General features: G+C 39.2%; 1 protein-coding gene across 2 annotated transcripts in view; it reads left to right on the top strand.

Annotated features, from left to right (window-relative positions):
* The first annotated feature begins 494 nt into the window (after nucleotides 1-494).
* The window catches only part of mmp17a (matrix metallopeptidase 17a), an 88697-nt gene continuing 65343 nt past the window's right edge, over nucleotides 495-23848 (top strand). The window contains exons 1-2 of one of the 2 annotated variants that reach the window (XM_058416303.1): nucleotides 21590-22293; nucleotides 22434-22491. In XM_058416303.1, coding sequence (XP_058272286.1) covers nucleotides 22229-22293; nucleotides 22434-22491 — 123 coding nt within the window. In that variant the 5' untranslated portion in view covers nucleotides 21590-22228. Of the gene's footprint in view, nucleotides 1092-21589; nucleotides 22294-22433; nucleotides 22492-23848 lie in introns of those variants that run through there. The other variant, XM_058416302.1, reaches the window with a different exon arrangement.

A 23848-nucleotide genomic window follows, 5' to 3' on the forward strand; every position in this document is an offset into this window, starting at 1 on the left:
ACTCTCTCTCTCTCTCTCTCTCACACACACACACACACTCTCTCTCTCTCTCTCACACACACACACACTCTCTCTCTCTCTCTCTCTCTCTCTCTCTTAAGTATAGAATAACATTAATTACCTATAATAATACTAATGTATGTCCTCACAAGGATAATTAGAAAAAGTGTTTAAACGTCGGACACAATGTTTGTGAGGACATTATGAGTGACCTTGTGGGGACATTTGGCCGCTCTCCATGACGAAAATAGTTTTCTGTACATGTAACTGTAGCTTTAAAAAAATATATTAAAAGACACAATGTGTGTTTGTGGGAAGGGGGGGGGGGGGGGTTCGTCACACAAAACAGTAATCCGCGTGAGGACCAGCCAAATGTCCCCACAAGATCAACACTGTCAAATATACCCAGATAATAAACCATGCCCACATATATACGCGCACACACAGACCAGCGCGCGCGCGTACACACACACACACACACACACACACTCGCGCGGTGTATCTGATCCCTCTCAGCGCGCGCCACTCACTCTTTGCCGCGCGCAGGAGAAAGAGCTCGAGCGCAGCTGCGCCTCCGCCTCAGCTCAGTTTTAAACGGGATGCCTGCTGCTGCCTCTTCACTGCCGATTGCTCGCATTTACTAACCGGAAAAGTAGCTCATAAAGAAGAATACCATTGAGAATCCCTCGTGCGTATCCGGAGAGACTTGCAATGCACTCCTAAATGACCAGGACATACACAGAATCAAAAACATTCCCCTCCCTATCGGATATGAATTGTTTTGTGTTCTTTCTCTCTTCAGCTCTGCGTGATATGTGCTTCACGTGTTCACGCGCCACAGTCAGGTAGTTCAGTCCAGTCAGCTCGTGATGCACATTTAATCCGGTGTGTGTGTGTGTAAGCCTGTATGCCACGGCTCTGGATGTGTATGTGAACTGGTCTGGGTGGATATGTATTCTCTCAGTTCATTTTCCAAGTGGAGTGTTTGGATCGTGCATGATCTCGCGATGCTCCTCGTGCCTATCCTCTGGTTGGCGTCGCAAGCTCGCGCTGCTCCATCTCTCACAACCGAACAGATGGATATGGGGGTGGTAAGAGCTTTTATTTTATTATTTTATTTATTTTTTCTTTAGGTTTTTAATTGACTAATTGCTTTCTCAAGCAGGCTGCAGAGAGAAAGACGACTTGTAAAAAATAATAATAATAAAAAAAACCTGTTGGAAAGGTTGCCAGATTCTGTTTTATTTTCCACACCTGAAATGGATTAAAAATCGTGCAGATCAGCTGAGGTGCTTTTTGATGCTTGTTCGGTTTTTAAACGATAAAACAACATTCTTTTTTTTTAGTTACACTTTGTTGCTAGGTTTACGATAAAATTAACCCCCAATCTGGCAACCCGGCCTCCCTTAAACGGCTCAATGTCTTAATTCGATCATTTATTCACTTCCACAATTTCCTGTATCGACCTCGTGCATGCTCCCCGAAGACCACACTAGTTTACAAACACAGCCACATACTGTACACCCCCAAACGCATTTCAATTACTTTTCAGCCTCTAAAATGCATGCTCCCTGGACTATTTTTGTTTTGCATTTCATACTAGTGCTCGAATATACGTCAACCCACAACGCCTTATCTTAAAGGTTGTTTATGTAGTGCTTGTTTAGACAGCATTCGGTTCACAGATCAGATCACAACAACCTGAATAGTGGTGGTAATATTGCGTCCCCAGTCTTTTGTATTTAGCTGAGCAACCTCCGTACATCTCCATGCACGAGTCTTGCATAATATTTATCATTTGTAACACAATCACAATCAGCCTTTTCAATACCAGTATCATTGCACATGTTTGTGCTTTGTACGATTTCCCAGTTTTGTTTGTTTGTTTGTTTGCAAGGAATTTGCCATGGCTTTCAGTGGGTTTTAATGTCTCACCAATCATATCACAATCAACCGATCTCGGTTTGGTCTGTAATGAGGTCTCGATACAAAATCAATTCCTACATACTGGGTTTTTAAGAGCGAGTGAGAGAAAAAAGTTTGACTAAGTGTCTAATTACCATTTCCACCCAGGTAGAAAAAGGCAATTGAATGAAAGCCCCAGAGATGAAGAAGAAAAAAAAAAACCCTTAAGCATTTGTAAAACACTAAATCTAAACCCTTTTTTCTTGTATTTTGAATGCTTGATACATAAGAGTCAAGCTGTTTAATTTCATCTGTCAGCAAACACTGAGAAACTGCTTCCCTAATTAGTTCATTTCATTGTTTAAAAAGACTCTCTAGTGATCACCCCATGATCTACAGTGCAGGAAGATTTATTTATTTCATATCAAAGCAGAAAATCGTTTCAGTTCACGCCATAATAGACCATGCTCGAGTTTTTTTTTAATATACCCTTAACATTGTTCTTTTTCGTTCAGTGCACACCTTCGTTTGTATTGTGTTCAAAGTGTGCATCCAGCAAGATGCCAATGAGTCTCACTTGAATATGAAATCTTAGATTATGTAGTTAGATCTGTTAGTTTAGTCAGATGTAAGCTGCTATATGGGATTGATTGTGGACCATGGTACCTATATGCTATAGGTGCTTCTTCAGTGTAGAACACCTGGACTAATGAGAGCCACCACAAATAGTCTGACCTCTTTAGAGCCCTAAGGTACTTTTAGAAAAGTACAGCTTTGGACTCGTGCCTGCAATGCAGAAATTGTGATTCAAACCGCAGACTCTCTACCAGTTATCATAATCTCATTTACCAGAGACTGTCAAAGCCCTCGCCATTCTCACTCAGCACCCACAGGATCAGCTTGCTTTCCTCAGGAGTCCTTGAGGCAGCAGGACTTTTGACACATTGATTAAGGCCATTAGAAGGATTTTGCATCGTGGCACCTGGTGGTTGCAGGAGCTCATAAGGGCAAGAGGCTATTAATTGAGGGACAGATGGTTTGCTATCTGTTTTCCACACTGATTGGTGTTAAGTAGGGGGAATGGAAGCACATGGTGCACTGATTGGGCTTTTAAATCTGATCACCTGGTCGCAGGTGGGTAAGATAAGCCGTGAATAATGATTATCTCCATCTCATCTCCAGATTATCTCTATCTTGTGGGGTTTTTCAAGAGCAAGAAGGACAAATAGGTCTTTTATGGGTGATTCTTGACTTCATTTATATTCTCCCAATTCAGTTCAATTGTGTGAGCAAATTTGAGAATGTTGACAATAAAAGCAAATGCGTTTTCTTTACGGTGTGCAGCATCATCCTGTTCTCCATGAAAAAAAAACGCTTGGATTAACATCGTTCTATCATCTGATTGACTGTTCGAACCAGTGTAGATTGGATGTGATTAAATTACTGACAAAAGGGCATGTTCAATTTTGTCAACAGCCACCAGATGGAAAATCAACACTGTAATGATTTTAATTTCAACCAGTTGTTTGTAAAGAATTAGCAATGCATTCTACCTCACAGCTTCTCTGTCTCCATCTGTAACTGTCAGTGTGGGTTTTTCGCATGTTCTCATTGTCTTCCTGTGGTTTCCTTCAGGTTCTCAGATTTCCTCGATCCCAGTAAATAATCCTAATACTCTAAATTGCCCTGAGGTGTGAATGTACACCGATCAGTCATAACATTACCCGTGACAGGTGAAGTGAATAAGACTGATGATCTCCTCATCATGGCACCTGTTAGTGGGTGGGATATATTAGGCAGCAAGTGAACATTTTGTCCTCAGAGTTGATGTGTTAGAAACAGGAAAAATGGACAAGCGTAAGGATTTGAGGGAGTTTGACCAAGGGACAAATTGTGATGGCTAGACGACTGGAGCAGAGCATCTCCAAAACTGCAGCTCTTGTGGGGTGTTCCCGGTCTGCAGTGGTCAGTATCTATCAAAAGTGGTCCAAGGAAGGAACAGTGTTGAGCCGGCGACAGGGTCATGGGCGGCCAAGGTTCATTGATGCACGTGGGGAGTGAAGGCTGGCCCGTGTGATCCGATCCAACAGATGAGCTACTGGTGCTCAAATTGCTGAAGAAGTTAATACTGGTTCTGACAGAAAGGTGTCAGTGCATGACGGGTCAGGGCTGTTTTGGCAGCAAAAGGGGGACCAACACAATATTAGGCAGGCAGTCATAATGTTATGCCTGGTTGGTGTATATGTGCATGGTGCATCCGATACTTAAAACCCATTGCTCCTGGGATAGACTCTGTCTCCACTATTCAACTGGATATAAAACAATAAAACGCTTTACTAAAGATCAATGAATATCACCGCACTATATTCCTTCGTAATTTCGAAACCCCTCCAAACCATTTCATTTTGTTCATGCTACACTGGTAAAAATAAATAAATAAAACAAATCAAGTAATACATTTTAACTGCACAAACACATCACCAATGGTATTTTTAAAAACCCTCCTGTTAGTTCCTGTTGAAACCAATCATACACACCACACAACTGCTCATTTTGCCTCTGATGTGAAGGCTAAATAAAAAGAGTCTAGTTTTTTAGAAGTATTTTGGTGCCACAAGTGCATGAGCTGTTGACTGATATGACGTAGATCATGCACTGGATAAAGGACAGTCAGTCATTGCATAGAAATTGGAGAGATAATAATTGTTTAATAAGACAGTCGGACAAGTCAGTGTCCTGGCTGCTTGGAACAAAAGGGACGTAGTTGTCCAGCAGATAAGTTGCTTTAACAGCCAGAGGATGAGAAAAAGTGTTTATTTGATTTGAGTTGATTGTATATCTTTACAAGATGGATTTATTAGTGTGTACAGATAAATTCTCATGCTGTAAGAAAATGAAGACACTAACCGAAATCATGTACAATGCATGGAGAATACGCCACTGCTCAATATTCAAACCACTGGCTGAGTTTTATCAGTGGTGTAAACACAATGTGTTACATTAAGGACTTAGATATTAATGATATTGGTTTATTTTCCTTATGGTCCGTTCACACAGATCGGCGACTTCATAGTACAGAGACTTGCAGCGATAAAATCACTGTGTGCGTGAAAATGTAGCGTTAGTCTGTATTAATGCACCCCTTTGAGATGTGAATGCCGAGTGTGCACCGGGCTTTTCCTACTTCACATCAGTGCCCAACCTCACTAATGCCTTTGTGGCTAAATGGCTACAAATCTACAGCGATTTGTAGAAAAAATCCCCGTAGCCACACTCCAAAATCTAGTGGAAAGTGGGGAAGTAGAACTGGAGATTATTCTAAGTTCAAAGGAGAACTAAATCTAGAAGGGATCTGATGTACAAAAAGCACATACGGGTGTGAGGGTCAGGTCTGCGAACGTTTATAGTGCCTCAAGCTTACTATTGCATATGTGATATTCTAAAAAAAAAAATGAGAAAGCTGCCTTTTTTCCCTTGCAGGTCCGCTTTCTGATTTCTGTGGCTTTATTGGTACAATGCTGCAGCAGCATCTCCAAACATTAATAAATCATATGTAAGTAAGGAAGATGCTGGGGTTTGGGAAGCCATTGCACATTTACCATAATGAATTGAAAAGGTCAGTCAGAATTGTTGAGGTAATGAATAAAAGTCTTCAGTAAGTGTAATTTGTCACGGTCTGAACAGTTGCATGGTCTCCATGATCTTCCGGACTCTTGGCATGGCATAATGATCCCATGCTTCACGTGCCACTTTCAGAATCAAGCTTTACTGTAATTTCTTTAATGAGAGCACCATCTGGTCTCATCAGCAGCAGGGCAGTACAGAGCAAACCTTATCCTCCCAAAGAGGTTCTAACATCTCACAGTCTGCCAGCTACATGCACACACACACACACACACACATTCACACACACTGCAGCATGTTGTGAATATTAGCCTACTGGTCTCCTGTCATCTTCGTGCCAGAGGCTCAAAGATGGCTGTGTTTTTTGATGTGCAACTCTCAATCTCTCCCATGCTGTTCATACGAATGCTTTTCACTTGCCGGATTTCTCTTCTAATTACTCTGAGAGGCTATAGAACGAAGAAAGGGGGAGAGATGATTGATGGCTAGCAGGAAGTAGGTAAGACTTAAACCTTAGTGCTGAGGAAAGTAATCAAAGAAAAAGGAAAAGGGGACCAACGGAAGGTGGAACGAACGCAGAACAGAGGCAAAAGGCTACGCCATTTAGACAAGTAACAAACATGAAATCAATAAACCTCCTTTTCAGCCCAGGATAGACCTGTCTATTAAGGATAATGCAGCAGAAAGAAACACACCATCACATTTGGTCAAAAGAAGAGGTTTTCTTATCCTATTATATGTATCAGAAGAAATATCTCATATTTCTGGATTTTCAGTGAAAGGAAAAAGATATAACAATGTGGCTCGATAGGGTTAATCATCCTCATTTTCTTTGTCCTCCGGTGAATTGCAGACATTGAATCTTGTCCTACTTTGAGGATTTCGGTGACCTCTTGAGCACAGGCAAACATCTTGGGTGTTCAGATCGAGGACAAGTACATTATTTCCGGAACATTGTCTGCGGGGACGTGGCCGTAGAGAGGGAGAGAATAATTTACGCAGAGTTAGAGAGATGTGCAGTAAACAGAACAGAGCAGAACCGCACCTCCTGGAAGATGGAGAGAAGGTGGGTAATGAGCACATCATTCTACCAACTTCCCACGCTTTTCTAACCCTTACGGAGCCAAAGTAGGCCTTATTCATGATGCTCTGTGTGGCAGAAGAGCGCAAAAGCTGTGAGATGGATACAAACTTTTCATAGTGTTACAAAAAGGCTATTTCAGAGTCACAATATGTGGTTGTCAAGGAGAGCAACAGCAAGTTCCACTAATAGGATGTTGTCTCACCTATTAGACATGGATAAAAATGGATACCTTTGAATCAAATGGATTGATCTGGTTTATTTTCTGGTATGGTTTCACTTTGCTTAGATTTACACAAATCAGGAAACAAGCGACATTGAAAATCGGCCTTAAATACCTATGAACTATAACTTCTGAAGTTGCACTCGATCCTGAACCGATCCCAAGAACTCCCAGGACAAGATCACTCAGAATTAGATCCCAGACTATTGCATATATCTTTCATTAATTAAATGATACAAGTTGACTTAACTCTTATTACAAGAAGCCCAAAGTGGAATTTGTGCCTGTTTTTGTGTTTCCATGTTCAGCGTTGAATTTCTTTGTCATGTCATACTCCACAATGCCTCATAAGAAAGTAGACACTCAGGCCTTTTCATAAGTATTTCTATTTTTCCAAAGCCTACTAGGAGGCAATGAATTCATAGAAAAGTTCCAAAAAAAAACAAAAACGGATCTTCAAAGTGATATCAAACCCATTTCTGCTCTCTGAGATGCTTCATAAGCGTCTAAATATTGATAAGGTTATCCCGACTGAGGTTCTGACTCATTTTATATCAAGCTTACGGTGATAAAATAATTAATTTATTTAGTTTATACTGACTGAAAACGTCCGATAAGTCTGTTTATATTCCATCGTTGGAATGGAGCACCAGTGTATTAGTAAAAATGGTTGAATCCTTTCTTAGATGCTTTGCATAACATGGCACCAGGACTTTTGGAGAGAACACTCTAAGACTGGTGTGGACAAATCTGCAGCCCAAGTGCTCGAGATAAGAATATGCTTAAAGTTCTTGGAATTGGATTCCCAGCCATAGACAATATAAATCACAGAAATCAATATTAGCATGTAGGTGTTTTCAAAAACTCTTTCTAAGTTTCTTTTATCTTTTTTATGTCTTTCAGCCAAAATCTCTAGGATACTGTATATGGTACTTCAACTACTACTTTATTCCACCTCTGGCTCTTTTTGCATTTTATATTTCACTCAGAAATGCTGCATAACATCTATAATGCATAGCACGATTGGTTTGTTTACTGGATTTGGCCCAAATCTAGTCTGGCCTGCCCATGCCATACCTCTAGGTTTTGCTAGAGAGTCTGTTACATTTTGTGACTTTTTGTGATGCAACCAAGAACCGGGACGAGACGGTTTGACTGACATCAGCAAACATACTGGATGAGTATAAAGTTTAGTTGCAACTAATTTTCTTTAACCAAACCTTGTAATATTTTTTTAAAGGTTGGGTCTAGTTTTTAAGTCCAGTGACAAAATGCTGTTTCAAAAAGCCCAATGAATTACAGAAGTGAACAGAGCTTGAGCAGAGTTCAAAGCTTGCAGACAATGACACACTCTCTGTTAGCCGTAAGTGGGCATCTGAATCTTTGACTCGGGTCAAATCATACTCTGAGTGCAATTGTTCAGAAAAGCTTGATCATGTTTTCGTCAGCATTCTGTTTGTCACTGCACTGGTTTTATTCAAAAAGACTGAAAGGGGATTGTACCTAAAATGAGCTCCATTCCATAGGATCCCATACGTTTATACGTACTCAAAACAAATGTGAGCGTCTTTCTGCACAGCAAGGCTATAATCTTGAGCTAGTTGTATATATCTCACCACACCAAGGTTGGTATTATCCTAGAAACCCTCGGCCGCCCCAAACTAAGAAGCATTCCTTAATAAGCTAAATATATGAACGGAAGAAATGGCAGAGCATCAGATAACTCACAGCAGTAATGGATCAATTTGTGTGGTCTATAGAACGCATGACCTCTTCCCCACATTGAAGCTGCACGCAATGTGGCTGGTTTAGACTCAGCAGCTTGAGGAGGGTTCGAAAACCACAGCTTTTCCACTTTCCGTTTGCCAAAGAAAAAACCTCAAATCTGGTCCATGTGCAACCCTGCCTTGTCTTAGCCCTTCATCTTTGTTCAGTTTGAGATCCAAGGCACCATGGCACTCCTGTCCAAACATCCATACAGAGTTTGTAATTACTGTGGTTTTGGTGCTGGGCTGGATTGTAGCTCAAAATAACCCATGAGGCAGCTATAAAACGGCATGAAGTCAACCCAGAAAGCGACAACGCTCTGCTTTCAAATTGCTTGCAGAATTGTTTTAAGCAGTCGCAGAAATGTTTCGAGGAGATAGCACGTCTCACGATAGCTGCCATTCTTATCCTGAATGCCTGAGCCAGACGATTCTTTCGAAAAAAACCCCCACCATACTGCATTTCGGCAACCGACGTCGTATTCTCGGTAGCGCTTGTCTACTCCCGAAGTTCGTCTCTCATTTGCATTTGTCAGTTCCTAACAAGATGACCGAAACAAAAGAAAATCGCTTAGCCTGCAAGCGAGTTGTGCCAAGGAATCCATTCTGGCCTCTTAATGTGTAGCGAAGAATTAACTTCAAGCCTTTTGCATAATGCTAAATCGTTGCGGCTGTTTCTCTTTGCGTTCACGGTGACAGGGGAGAGAATGATAGATTGAGCCAATGTTATGTTCTTACGCATGATTATTAGATTCAATCATTCAGTCATGGCATTCATTTTGATTAAAAGCGCTCGGATGCGCATCATCCACATTGCAACAAACTAGCATAATGGGGAAATCTCTTCTTAGGACAAATTTGGCTTCTCACATACAAAGGGTCATGTGAAAATAATATTAGATACATAATATAAAACTATTCACTTTTCCTTGTATTTTTCTTTCTCCCAACATTGTAATTGTAATTACATTGGTAATAAGAGCATGTGTTAAACATTTGGTGGTCACCTTTTTTTAATCCGGAGACTGTTTTCCTTTTTTTTTCCTCTCTCTCTTTTTTAAAAAGGCAATTATCTTCTTCTGTGCCCTTGTTTAGTAGGACACACCTTGGTTAAAATGGATCCAGTAAAAGCGTTTATCTAGGGGAAGTCACCTTGACACGCAGTCGTTAAGAGAATGAACAAAGTATAAAATTCCTACATGTTCGACTTTCCACCTTACATCCTCCCTGGTCATGTTTAATTTTTTTTTTTGAAGTAAAACATCACATAAAGCAGCCTTATAGGCACAGTGTAAATATTATAGGGTTCTGAGGATTCATTTCCCTGAAGGGAGGGCGTATCGTTGGAAAAGCTCAGCTGGTAGAGAGAGTGAGAGAGAGAGAGAGAGAGAGCGATGCCGGTGTTAAACACGACCTTGTGATAAGAGGCAAGGAAAGTTGCTCTAAACTATCATTTTAGAGATAGAGATGTTATATAACTGGATGTTCACAGCTGAGCAATAAGATGATCCTCTCACCTCTTATCTACATTTCATGTTTGGCACCATGCTCTGGGTGATGACGGGTTGTGATGTTAGATGGAAAGGGCTGAAATGTGGTAGTATTGGGAATAGTATTTCGGTTGAGCAATGTTGTATATCATGAGGTCTCATCGTATCATCGATTGCATAATAAGAGTGATGTGAGGCAAACGGTTACACACTGACGAGCAGATAGCAGTTCCAAGAGTTTTTTTTTTTTTTTTTTTGAGGACAAAAATGCTTGATTTTGCTGCAGCTTTTGTCAAAATGTGTGAGTTTTTTGTGCTTTTTTTTTTTTTGCAGAAAGCTACATGATTTGGCAAAATTGCAAGCACAGGATTCTTCTTTTAAACTCCTACCAATGAAGACACATACGTATTTATGATAGCTACACAAGTGTATGACACACAAGAATCAAGGAGGACTCAGTGAATGGGTGTTGTGATGATGCCATATGACACGTCATGGCCCAAATCTGTGGAAAATCTTTGGTAATTTAATAAAAATGGTTCTCTCCATTCAATATTGTGTGATTCAGCATTCATTTCCGCGATCCCAAATTCCTAAAACAGCTGATTTTCTGCTTTCTTATATAGTTCTCAAGTCCCAAAGTGCTCTGTTTGGTAGATCTACCATACTGTAACCATTTCATTCCACCCTAAAAAAAAAGAACACTATGGTTATGATTCGGTCGTCTCTCTTTCTGCCAGAGTGTGCTCAGTTTTTCTGCTTTATTTTTTCCTCCTGCAAAGACATTTGGGGGAAAGAGTGATAAATAATCCACCTCGTTCCCGTTCATTACACCTGCGACTGTGTTTCGCATGCGTATTCTAAATGACGGGCAATGTGAAGCAGGATGAAAAATACAGGAATCTGTAGTCTGCAGTAATTCAATAGAGATTAGAGTAATCCAGTTAGAGGCTAATGGCTTAATCTGGAGTATTTCAAAGAATTTAGTTGGGGTCCACATCTTTTTCTGTAGTAATTCAAAGAATCCACTTAGAGGCTCATGTATTAAATAGCCGAATGTCTTAATCTGGATTCATTCAAAGAATCTACTTAGAGACTAATGTATTAAATAGTCTAATATCTAAATCTGAATTAATTCAAAGAATCCAGTTATAGTGTAATCTCTTAATCAGAAGTAATTCAGAGAATCCAGTTAGAGACTAATGTCTTAAATAGGCTGAAGTCTTAATCTGAATTAATTCAAAGAATCCAGTAAAAGACTAATGTCTTCATCAGAAGTAATTCAAAGAATCCAGTTATAGTCTAATGTCTTAATTTGGAGCAATTAAAAAAATCCAGTTAGAGACTAGTGTTTTAAATAGTCTAATGTCTTAATCTGAATTAATTCAAAGAATCCAGTTATAGTGTAATCTCTTAATCAGAAGTAATTCAGAGAATCCAGTTAGAGACGGATGTCTTAAATAGGCTGAAGTCTTAATCTGAATTAATTCAAAGAATCCAGTTATAGTGTAATCTCTTAATCAGAAGTAATTCAGAGAATCCAGTTAGAGACGAATGTCTTAAATAGGCTGAAGTCTTAATCTGAATTAATTCAAAGAATCCAGTTATAGTGTAATCTCTTAATCAGAAGTAATTCAGAGAATCCAGTTAGAGACGAATGTCTTAAATAGGCTGAAGTCTTAATCTGAATTAATTCAAAGAATCCAGTTATAGTGTAATCTCTTAATTTGGAGCAATTCAAAGAATCTAGTTAGAGACTAATGTATTAAATATTGTAAGGTCTTTACCTGGAGTAATTCAAAGAATCCAGTTAAAGACCAATGTCTTAAATAGGCTAATGTCTTAATCTGAATTAATTCAAAGAATCCAGTTATAGTGTAATCTCTTAATTTGGAGCAATTCAAAGAATCTAGTTAGAGACTAATGTATTAATTATTGTAAGGTCTTTACCTGGAGTAATTCAAAGAATCCAGTTAAAGACCAATGTCTTAAATAGGCTAATGTCTTAATCTGAATTAATTTAAAGAATCCAGTAAAAGACTAATGTCTTAATCAGTATTGATTCAAAGAATCCAGTTAAAGTGTAAAGTCTTAATCTGAATTAATGCAACGAATCCAGTTAGAGATTAATGTCTTAATCTGAATTCATTCAAAGAATCCAGTCATAGTGCAATGCGTTAATCTGAAGTCATTCAAGGAATCCAGTTACAGACTAGTGTTTTAAATAGTCTAATGTCTTCATCAGAAGTAATTCAAAGAATCCAGTTATAGTCTAATGTCTTAATTTGGAGTAATTCCAAGAATCCAGTTATAGACTAGTGTCTTAAATAGTCTAAACCAAGAGTAATTCAAAGAATTCAGTGAAAGACTAATGTCTTAATCAGGAAGATTACAAAGAATCCAGTTATAGTCTCACTTACACATAGCGGTGTCTGTGTATGCCTGTGGTATTTTCGGATAAGAAAAATTGCTTGCCGACATTCCCAAACTAGCTATATTAATGTCTTATTTCCTTCGAATGACGCAGGATCTTAGGCACACCAGCCAATTTAACTATTTCCATATGCCTCCATGCGTTCTGACTTTGTGCCGCTTGAGCTGCATTTACAGTCTTTCAGAAACGGCGCTTAGCTGACCAGAGGCCTTCCACTTAATAATGTCACAAATCAATGGGACCTTAATGGTTGATCATTAATTTAGCTACCGCATCATCGGTCACTACTGCTTTTGCTCATTATTATTTCAGTAGTTTGGCCTTTATGTGATGGCTGGTTATTGGCATGGCTGGGTCTCTCTGAAATGACCCATTCACTGATGAAGTGTGTGTTTTTAAAGCAAGGCTGTAAGAGTACACTCTTCTTTATTAACTTAAAATGCTTGCTTTATTAAGCTCATTGATCTGATTATGATGAGGTACCCTAGTTAATTATGTGTTTGGTGTATGGTTGTGTGTGTGTGTGTGGCAGAAAGAGGGGAAAAGAAAAACACTGAGAGAATCTGTACTCGGAGTACGAGCAGCAGGATGGGGTCAATAAATTTGATGAAGTGGCTGTTGTTAAGGCTGTGAGGCCGCATTCACATTTCTTAACTAGAAATATTTGCTTCATTAGTTTTATTGAGGAGATTACGGTCATATTCTGCGCGAGAGAAAGAGAAACAGCGAGGTCTACACGTGTCTTAGGAACGCTTAGACAGCTCTGAGTGACATGCTATCAGGATGTTTTATAGAAGCGGCGTTAGAACCGGTGAGTGAAACAGCAAGCTGATTCGTGATACGTGCCTTGTACTAGGTGTCAAGACTTTATCACGATTATCCACACGGTGAATCTGGATTGTATTTTTATTCTGGTTTAAGATTATAAGCACGCGTTTTTATTCGTGTGGGCGGCTGTACAATCACTTTCTGTGATGTTCTTCACACCCGGTTTCACGTCCCAATCAATACATGTCCTTAAAGGTGCCAGCGTGAATAATTCAAATTCATATATAGAATTTGCTAATTTGAATATTAATGTGTAGCCTGAGCGCTTAGACAGGTTTTAATTTTGTTGTTTAGCATCTGATCCAGCAGGGGGCGCTCTGAAAGTTTTGAATGCCCTCATGATCTATCAGCAAATTAAGCCAATGATACGAAAATGGAAGAGGCAGCAGAACTGCCTTGAGCGGGCAAAAATCATACACCATAGATGGCAAAGTTACGGCCAAAGATAAGGCTGTTTGTCGTAGACCTCCACAACAACAAATCTTAAGGCTCACGTATAGACTTACCATCGCAACAAGGCAGAAGAAAGTCTGGCAGAGGCAAAGACGAACGAAAAACCTCGCCAAGCATGCAACCTCGCATGACTGCATATTATTCGGTCGTACAGGGTGTTAATAAAATACTGAAAAGGATCTTTTGTGTTGCCGTAGCCTTTTTTTTGCATGGGTGGGAGGGGCTAATATAATTGAACGAATTGTATGACATTTGAAACTTGAGTTTTTCAGAAAAGTGACAGCTCTAACTTGGACCTCGTGCATGATATATGACATAATGAGGGCGTTTGTTTGGTGATTGTGGCTTGGGAAAACGATACACATGTATCTGGTCAAAATGATCCTTCTGTGTCTGGTTGTTTTATGCGCCTCGATCAGTGAGACATTATCTGGATTATAGATATCTATAAAAACAATCCATATCATGTAAGCGTAAATGGATTTATGTCTCTCCAAGGGAACAAAAAAAACATGATATCACAGAAAGCGGGTGGCTGAACGCAAAGAGCTGATTTACACATGATGATATGATTCCTCAAGTGGATTAGCATCAGGCACACTGGAGATGCAATCCAGATACGAGATTTAAGGATTTCGCAATAATGCGAGCACGGAAATGAACACAAAATTACACAAACTCTAGATTTAATGCAGGGCCAAGACATCATCACAACCCCAACCCTTTATGACTCTCGTGTGTCAAACCTGATTTCAGCTCTCATACGTTTGTGTCTTCACTGGTAGGAGTTTAAAAGAAGAGTCCTGTGCTTGAAATTTCAGAAATGAAGTAAAGTAAAGCACAAAATTTTGCTAATTTTGCAAATCCCCACTGAAAAATCAAGCATTTTTGGCTGCAACAATCATAAAAAACCCCTCTAAAGATCCTGGAGGGAGTGTGTATTGCTTTCTCTAAGCCAGTCTCTAAGGTGGCCCATGAGTTTCAGACTATACTCATGGACAAAACATAAGGAATACATCATGACAAGGGAGTTTGGTTATAATAAAAAAAAAAAAAAACAATAATCAAAGCTTGAGTTACTGTTTCCTATTCCAAACTTGATATTGTTTCATACACCGGTACTTCCTGAAGTGTTTTGTTGTGAAGACAATCTGAAGGAAACAAATAGTTTATTATCAAACTGAACAGCTTTTTTGACTTGCAAATCCTGAAGTGGCGAACATCTTTTCAGGGAAGTTGCATGTGAAGACTTACAGTACAAGCTCGTACCGCGATCTTGTTATTCAGCCACCAGAATAGTGGCAGTGGTGGAGCTACAAATCTTCTTATCTTGCCCCTGTGGAAAGCAGAAACGTTCCACTTGGTGGGGTGTCACGATGGCGTGCGAGTGTCTCTACTGGGCTTAATCCCAATTCTCTGTGTAATATTAAAATAATAGAGTGGAGAAACACGGTGCAGTTGCTGTGTTATTATCAACTTTCCATGACCAGCTGCCTTCTCCATTTCCCAGGCTTAATATGCTTCCTCACCCTATAATATATTAATGAGACACTGCATCACTCTGGGAATTAAATGGTTCTGTTTCACTAAGTGCCAATATGCAATAATGTGAATACATTAGTTTGAGAGACGAGTCAACTTTCTTAAGGCTTTTTCTGAAAATTAAAAATGCGCACTGAGTTATGAACAGATAGTTGACGCATTATACTAATTTCGTACCGTTTCATAAGCTCGCCGCTTCGTCGTTTATCATCATTTTACGCGTTCGTCTATGCTGATCACGGAAAGTTAATATGAAGCACTGGGAAAGTTACAAAGTTAAAAGGGGGGAAAAGCAGCCTGTGGCGTTCTGCTCATTACAGAGACCACTAATAATGAGCAGTATGTTCATCATTAACTGGACATTAATTAGGAGACATGATCAAAAGTGCGATTCTTTTATTTTTTTTCTAGTAGCCTAGAATTCAGACGTTGTCTCCTGAAATATATATATATATATATATATATACACCGGAAGACGGTTGAGTGTAAATCTAACATGGATATCTATAGTATCATGACTGCTTTGCACCATCCCACCTATTGGATGTTGAAGAAACGGTTTCTCTGGTTTCACTTTAGCCCTTCTCAAATCCTTTTGTGCAGGTTATCTCGGCAATGTAAGTGGACGTGCTATGAAATGTAAGCATTCGTTCTGCAGTCTCTAGCTCTTTCAAGTCCTCTAGCTGTCTTGGTACTTTCACCCTGTGTAAGCTAAACCTCATTTCTCGAGCAAAGGTGACTATGGCAGCAACCTCAACATTCGTGTTTTTAGAAAAAGCACTGCTTGAGCGACTGTTTTTTTCTTCGACTGTTGTCCACTAAAGCGTTCTCATTGCTCTCCTGGCTTCTCATCTCTTTATTTATTTATGTGTCAGTGAATCAGCGTCAGGGTTTAAGATTTGTTAACATGCCCTGAGGCAAGACGGGGCTTTTTTTTCCCCTCACCACTGATATCACATGCACCATTGCTCTGGCCTCAAGAGAAAAGCGAATCAGGGGCTAATTAGCAGTCATTAGAAGTGCGGGCATCCTGAACAGCGGCAAACACAAGTGGTACTGAGACGCCCTCTTTGTAGTGGTCATTGTGGTTATATGACACGTAGCGGCACTGCTGACAGAAAATGGAAATCTAATTTAGCCTAAGTGGAGAGGCGAGCATGAAGGATAGAGGAAGAATCGAGTCAGTAAATACCCAGGGAAGCAAAAATGGGAGTTTTTTATCTTTTAGGAGAGTTTTACTTGGGTTGTACAATTAAAGGCTGACAAACTAGTTATTAGCTGCTAAATAGTTTTTTCCCCAAGCTATATGTTCTCTAATGTAACCTACATAGTAGCACTACATACATTTTGTGCTGTACATAAATGCTTTCCCAGCTTGCTATTGATTTTGCACAGAAGTTTTAACATTTTTAATATTATCAATCAAAATGATAAATAGAGCAGTTTTCTCTGTTTTCCCTATTAACCAATCAGCATAGAAGTCTGAAATGAATGATTTATTTAACTCTCTGATTAACTAAGACTCCCTGGAAGTCCCGCCCCCTTCCTCTCATCCCTCATCTCTTCATCTCACCTTAACAAAAAGGTCAATGAAAAAAAATGTAGGATTCTAATATTAGGCACATATATACAGTAGACAAGATGAGTTAACTATATTTATTATTGACACCACTGAAAATTTCAGCTATTTTTGGCTAAAAGACAAACATTTAAATGATTTTTTCAACACAGCTGCATACATACATTCGGGCAGCAGGTCCACATTGTAAATGTCGAAACATTACACAGTTTCTATGAGGAACCGTAGACAAGACATTTGTAATACCGCTAGAGGTAAGGGGGTTGTTCTGGATTACCCGTCTTTAGAGTTGGCAGGTTTGCTATAATCCGTGTAGTTAAGTTAGAAAGCTTTGGTCTGACTAGCTACAGAACCCACATCAGACTGGTCAAGCTGGCAGACAGTATTCTGCAGATGGTCAGTTATATTCCCTCCTCCTAAGGTGGTGACATTTGATTAAAATGTAAAAGTAGTAGCAGTTTCCCTTTTACCAGATGCTCAACCAGATTATCCAGCTTGTGCCTGTTTTGGCAGCTGAAAATTGGTCAGATTTCTGAGCAAGGTAGTTTCTGATGAGACAGATTTCTAGACACATAATACCAATGTCTAAAGCTAAAGCCCATGCTCAGCGGTAGGAGATCCCTTTGAGAATACCAGGCAGCAGTAAGGCTTTTTTGGACCAAAAAAAAATAGAACTTAGTGAAGCAGTACTTTAAGTCAGGAATTAATGCTTGGCTAAGCATTCTTCCTCGGGTATTAATGAATCAGGTCACATGTGGTCTGCTTGTTCTTGAAGTGCTGTTCAGGTTGTCATTGAGGAAGTTATAAAGCAGCTCTTTAACGCTTGTCCATAGCCAGTGATGCATTGTCGGGTTCGAGGCCAGATGCCAGGGTTCTTCAGCTCTGTTACTGAAGCTATGGTGTAAATTATCTACATGACAATGGATATGTAAGACAGCTCTCTAGCTGGATATGGAAATAGGGTTGAGGTCATAAGTTTATATATAAACCATACAGAATGTTAATCATTAAAAATAAGAAAGAAAGAAAGAAAGAAAGAAAGAAAGTAATAATGTAGCTTCTGAAGGGTAGTACTTAATGAACAAAAAAATCAAATCTTAAATAATTATAATTAAAAATATAAATAAATAAATAAATAATCCATGATAAAATGTTAAATGTTATTATTATTATTTCTATTATTATTATTATTATTATTATTATTATTATTATTACAGATTTTTTTTAGTTAGTGCCACCCTTCAGAAGCCACACAAGATTTATATTTCTATGTCTACAGATTTATAGATGGAAAAAATATTTGACATTTTTTTCTCAATAGCTTATCCCAGAACACCAAATAATAACAATTTACACCCATCATCCTGTCCAAATGTTTACACCTCCTTGCCTCTTAATGTATCAGGTTGCCTTTTCCTGAGCATCAGTAAATGTCTGCACCTTTTGTCAAAGTTTCAGACGAGTCCCCTTAGTTGTCTTCAGTGTGAAAAAATGGATCCTGTTGGAAAGGGGTCAGATATGTAGAAGATGCTGGAAACCTAAAGAATGTGCAGGACCTGGGGGATTTCTCTGAAGAACAGTGAGAAGCGAGAAGTGCTCAGGGGGAAATAAAGAACTATCACAAAACATAAAAACAGTCATTGATCATCCAGGTAACACTGGAATTGTTTTGTCTTGTAGACTAAATGTAAATATCTGGCATCGCTTATTATTATTATTATTATTTAATATTATTTTTAATGATGAACATTTTGCCGATTCTGCAAGGCGTATATGTGGCTCTGTAACTGTGGTTAGAATATTTTGTAGACTACGTTTCATTGTTTATTTTAAGCTGACTGGAAACACAAGTTAGAATCTGCTCCTTCTTACACTGACCTTGAAACAAAACCTTCCTTTTAAGGATTGTGTAAAATGTACATAAAAGAATTGAATGAGTGTCATTGCCAGGTCATCAAGCGGAAGGTCAGCTGGATTTTTATAACTGTAGCCCGTTTTAGAGCTTTGCTATTTCTAGTAGCGTAGCCATGTCCAGGGAATTTGTCGTCTTGCCACATTTATTTCTCAAGACTGACTCAGGGAAAAACAGAGATAGTTATTGTTGTAGTGGCTGAAGACGAAATCATGGATTATACCCCGATCAGGCATAACATTATGACTACCTGCCTAACATTGTGTTGGTATCCCTTTTGCTGCCCAAACAGCCCTGACCCATCATGCACTGTGTATTCTGACACCTTTCTATCAGAACCAGCATTAACTTCTTTAGCAATTTGAGCAACAGTAGCTCATCTGTTGGATTGGATCACACGGGCCAGCCTTCGCTCCCCACATGCATCAGTGAGCCTTGACCACCCATGACCCTGTCGCCGGTTCACCACTGTTCTTCCTTGGACCACTTTTGATAGATACTGACCACTGCACACCGGGAACACCCCACAAGAGCTGCAGTTTTGGAGATGCTCTGATCCAGTCGTCCAGCCATCACAATTTGGCCCTTCATCAAACTCACTCAAATCCTTCTTCCTGCTTCTAACACATCAACTTTGAGGACAAAATGGTCACTTGCTGCCTAATATATCCCACCCACTAACAGGTGCCATGATGAGGAGATAATCAGTGTTATTCACGTCACCGGTCATAATGTTATGCCTGATCGGTGTAGAATCTGTACAGTTACACTACATTTTCCATGTTGTCCATAATGAAGTATTTTTTCCCTGAAGTGTACTGTAGATTTAATGTTGAATAAATTATAGATTAGCCTTTCCAAGCCCATATACGCATTGGCAGTATGTCTGATTCCATATTTTGAAACTTTTTCAAGAATGAACTCATGGAAACATGCATTTAATTATCTCTTATATAGGATTTTCCCCGACAATGGCTGCATTTTAAGCGTTCATAAGTGCATAAGAGGGTCAAAAGTAACACAGATTGATATTTTCAACATAGAATTGTGCTGATCTTATTTCCATTATCACATTTTCGCTTCATTAAAACCAAAATATCCTTAAAAAATAAAGATAAAAAGCACAAATGACACTTCTTTCCTTCTTTCTGTGATCTTCAGGATATTCAGATGATGCAGCTTCCTGTTGAACATGTGACTTATTTGACTTCACACTACACTTCACAGGGATGAATGCGTTCAGATTATCGAGTTGACAGATATTAAAAGAAAATGAATATTTTTTCATAATCTATAATGGGTGACTCTTGGAAACGGAGGTTTCACGCATGAGATGTTGAACGGATGCGCACGTTAGGCTTTTTGAAGTATTTCACCGACTGTATTTCAAGGTGAAGTGTACGTCATAATAGGCTGAAACATGTAGAAACGCAGACATTTTATCTGCGCTTTAATTTGATTTCTCTGAAACGTGTGCATCGTCGACGTGAAGGACACTTTACTTATGTTTATAATGTCTTTCCTCTTTTTCTTTTACATACATCATTTGCAAATGTAATATCAGTAGGACACAAATGGCCCCCCTACGGAAAATGAATCGCCTACACAGTTGCACTTATTTTATAGTTTCCTGTAGTTTCACTATATTGCACTATTCTGGAGCTTTTGTTAAAGAGCAGATTTGGACAGAGGGAGGTATGGAACTGCTGTGTATCTCATTCTCTCTGCATGAACTGTGTGGCATGTGTAATAAATATCACTGTGGGGGCACTTTTCTAGACTTGCTCACTTTCTTTATTTGAGGGCTCTGGCTCTTTGCCCTTTGAAATCCGGTGCCAATAAGGCCCAAGATCAAATGATCGCTGAGGTTTTTTGGCTCGCTCTGGGAGTTATATTTAACCGTTGTAAAACAACATCTGAGAAATTGCTCTTGACCTGAAGGGTCTGTATATTTTAACCCTTTTTTACCAGCACACCGGTGTTCAGTACGAACAAATGACTTATTTTTCTGATATAAAAGAGTCTGTTGGCTTTTAGCGTGAGACGTGTGTTTTTCCTTTTGTTGGTAACCTTACACAGAATTTTAGTGGTTGCAGATAACACCTTCACATTTTAGATGCTTATGAGCAAGCACTTGGGGCATCTCTGAGGGCAGAAACGGGTTCAATATCAGCTTTAACTTTGAAGTTAGAAACATTTGTGAGGAAAAATTACTTTCTGTGTAATTTCTATGAATACATTGACCTTAGTAAGCTAGAAATAAACAGAAATATTTGAAAAACTACAAATTCTTAAAGTTTTGAGTGTCTGCTTTCATAGTAAGCACCACAATGGAGTGGGACGTGACATTTAATGCTGAACATGATAATAATAACGAATTCCAGTTTTTTGGCCTGTGGTGAAGAAAAGAAAAAGATTTTTAAACAGAGTGGCTGGAAACCCTGAAAACACTCATATGCACATATTAAAAGTTACTGCGAATGCCTCTGATGTGGTGCTCTTATTTTTCCTGTTTATCACAAAATATTTGGTTGCAGGACTATTTCGAAGCACCATATGTCAGAGCTCGGCAAGCTCTGTTGAGCAGAATGAGCCGGATGTTGTTCGCAATCTCTTGGTGATTAAGCAAGGAAAAAAGGAAGAAGAGAAGGAAAGTGCAACGTCGAGCGACTATAATAGAAATGAAAGCGATGCAGCACAACACAAAAGTGACTATTCACAGTGACTCCTTCACGCACTCGCGTTTCAATTGATTTTTATTCTTTTTTGTAAAGCAGTTGCTCAGAACCCAATTTCTTTGCTTGAGAAAGCATACAGAATGGACGGTAACGTAGGGATCCGCGACCGGGTCACGTTTCAGGCTGCAGAAAGCCGGTCGCTGTTAACACACCCAGCTTTGGTGAGCCAGCAGCAGGGAGAGCATTAACACTCCCTGCTACATTTTTATTGACTTTTGTATATTGATCATTTCATTCAGGTTGGATGCTGCTATTATTTCGTCATTTTCTCAAATCGAACTCGGACAGGATGTTGAAACACAACACAAACAGAACTGGTTTTTATTTCCAATCCTCAAACATGAGAGAAATCTTTAGAAGTGTTCTAAACACGTTATACACTACATGTGGATAATACAACAGATTATATGACTGTTGCATGAAAGCCTCATAATGATCATTCGGACTATTAGATGATTATAAGAAGATTATGAAGAGTTTATTATGATTATACATATTGCTTAAACTAAATGATTACTGGTAATATTTTTATTACTCGGCATACGAATGCCCTCCCTTTTCATCTTAAGAATTGAAGTTTTGCAAGAAATTTGCATCGGCATATGAAGGATTTTCGGCATACGAACGAACCCAACGCCGGCTAAGTTGCACATATGTCCTGGAGCCGTTCGAAACCTGTTTGCGTCAGTGGAAAGCCAAGCGAAGCCAACTGGAACAGGTTTACAAATTTTATGAATTTTTCAGTGTTTCGAAAGAATCAACCCACGATACCAACGTTGCATTCAAATGCTAGGTGATTTTTCGGGTGTTTTTTTTGGTTAACAGATTGGTGATGTAGATGGTCTGTTCTATTTTTAGCCCAAGCTTGATGGCACGACTTCCTGTGAGGAGCCTTGACATGGACTGCTTGGCCTGGGTCAGTAATATTGGTAATATTTTGGGTGGCTGAAACGCATTTACATTATTTCTTATGGGGAAGTCTGTTTCGCCTTAAGAACTTACATCCAGAGCTAATTAAATTTGTATGCCAAGGTTCCACTGTATTTAAATAACAATAAGTAACTTTTTAGGAAAGATTTAAGTAGCTGTTTCATTTAAAGACATTTATACCTTTTCGGAGTAACTTTGCAGAGTTATTATTCAAATTAGTTAATAATCAAAGGTTTACTTTTAAAAGAAACAAAATGTGGCTGTCAGCTTTGGACTAATTTAGTCAAGAGTCTCATTTCTGATCTTTTTTCCATGTTTTCTCCACCTGATTTAACACAGCAGTTGAATCAAGCAGTTCTTCAAGCAGTTGAAGAAAGACACTGTTGTGAAATTATATTCCAATTCAAGTCACCAGAAAATAGAACAGCTTTCTTTTCCCCCTCCAAATGACAAATCTCCAGTACTTTGACGTCCCATAATCCTGGCACGCTACATATGGATGATGATACAACAGATCAGCGTTTGAAAAATAACATCCGTTGTGTCAGTCAAAGTAGAACAAAGACAGTTTCAGGACAGTAGATCAGCTTTCAGAACATTTCCACGTGGCCATTATCAGTAATTATTGCTTAATCACTGTAACTTGCATGTAGATGAGGCTTTGATTTATCAGGGGAAACCCGACGAAAGTGGTCATAATTCCGAGCAGGGAAGATTTTAATAACAAGCAGATATTTACAGTGAAGAAGACGGGAATACAGGGGGTATATAACGTCAGATTAAGCTAGGGATGAACTCGGAAGAGGCGCACACGTTAGGCAACAGACCAATGATGAGATAGGGGTGGAGACAGGACCAAAACACAGAAGCATGGCAATGTAAACGAAACATTGCGCTGGGAAACATGAGGCATGCTGAGAGAAGGAATAAGCTAAGTAGCCTTTATTTGTCATGTACACATTACTGCACATGGAAATTCTTCCTACACATATCCCATCTATGGGTGGTTGGGGTCAGAGCTCAGGGGCAGGCATGATGCAGCGCCCCTGGAGCAGAGAGGGTTGGGGGCCTTGCTCAAGGGCCCTACGGTGGAAGCTTGATGGGGCAATAGTCCAATCAACAACCCACTTGATCTACTACTGACCCTACAGTAACTATAGTATAGAATTTGTATAGAATACATGACATGGTAAAAATCTATATATTAAATATGTGTTCAATAAATATTCTTCATTACTTTGGCTTTGCAATCCAACATTTCCCTTCTGTTTTTCTTGTTCATTCATTCATCTTCAGTAGCAGCTTTATCTTGGTCTGGGTTTGGTGAATCCGGATCCCAGGAT

Source organism: Hemibagrus wyckioides, linkage group LG18, assembly GCF_019097595.1.
Source record: "Hemibagrus wyckioides isolate EC202008001 linkage group LG18, SWU_Hwy_1.0, whole genome shotgun sequence".
Lineage (NCBI taxonomy): Eukaryota > Metazoa > Chordata > Actinopteri > Siluriformes > Bagridae > Hemibagrus > Hemibagrus wyckioides.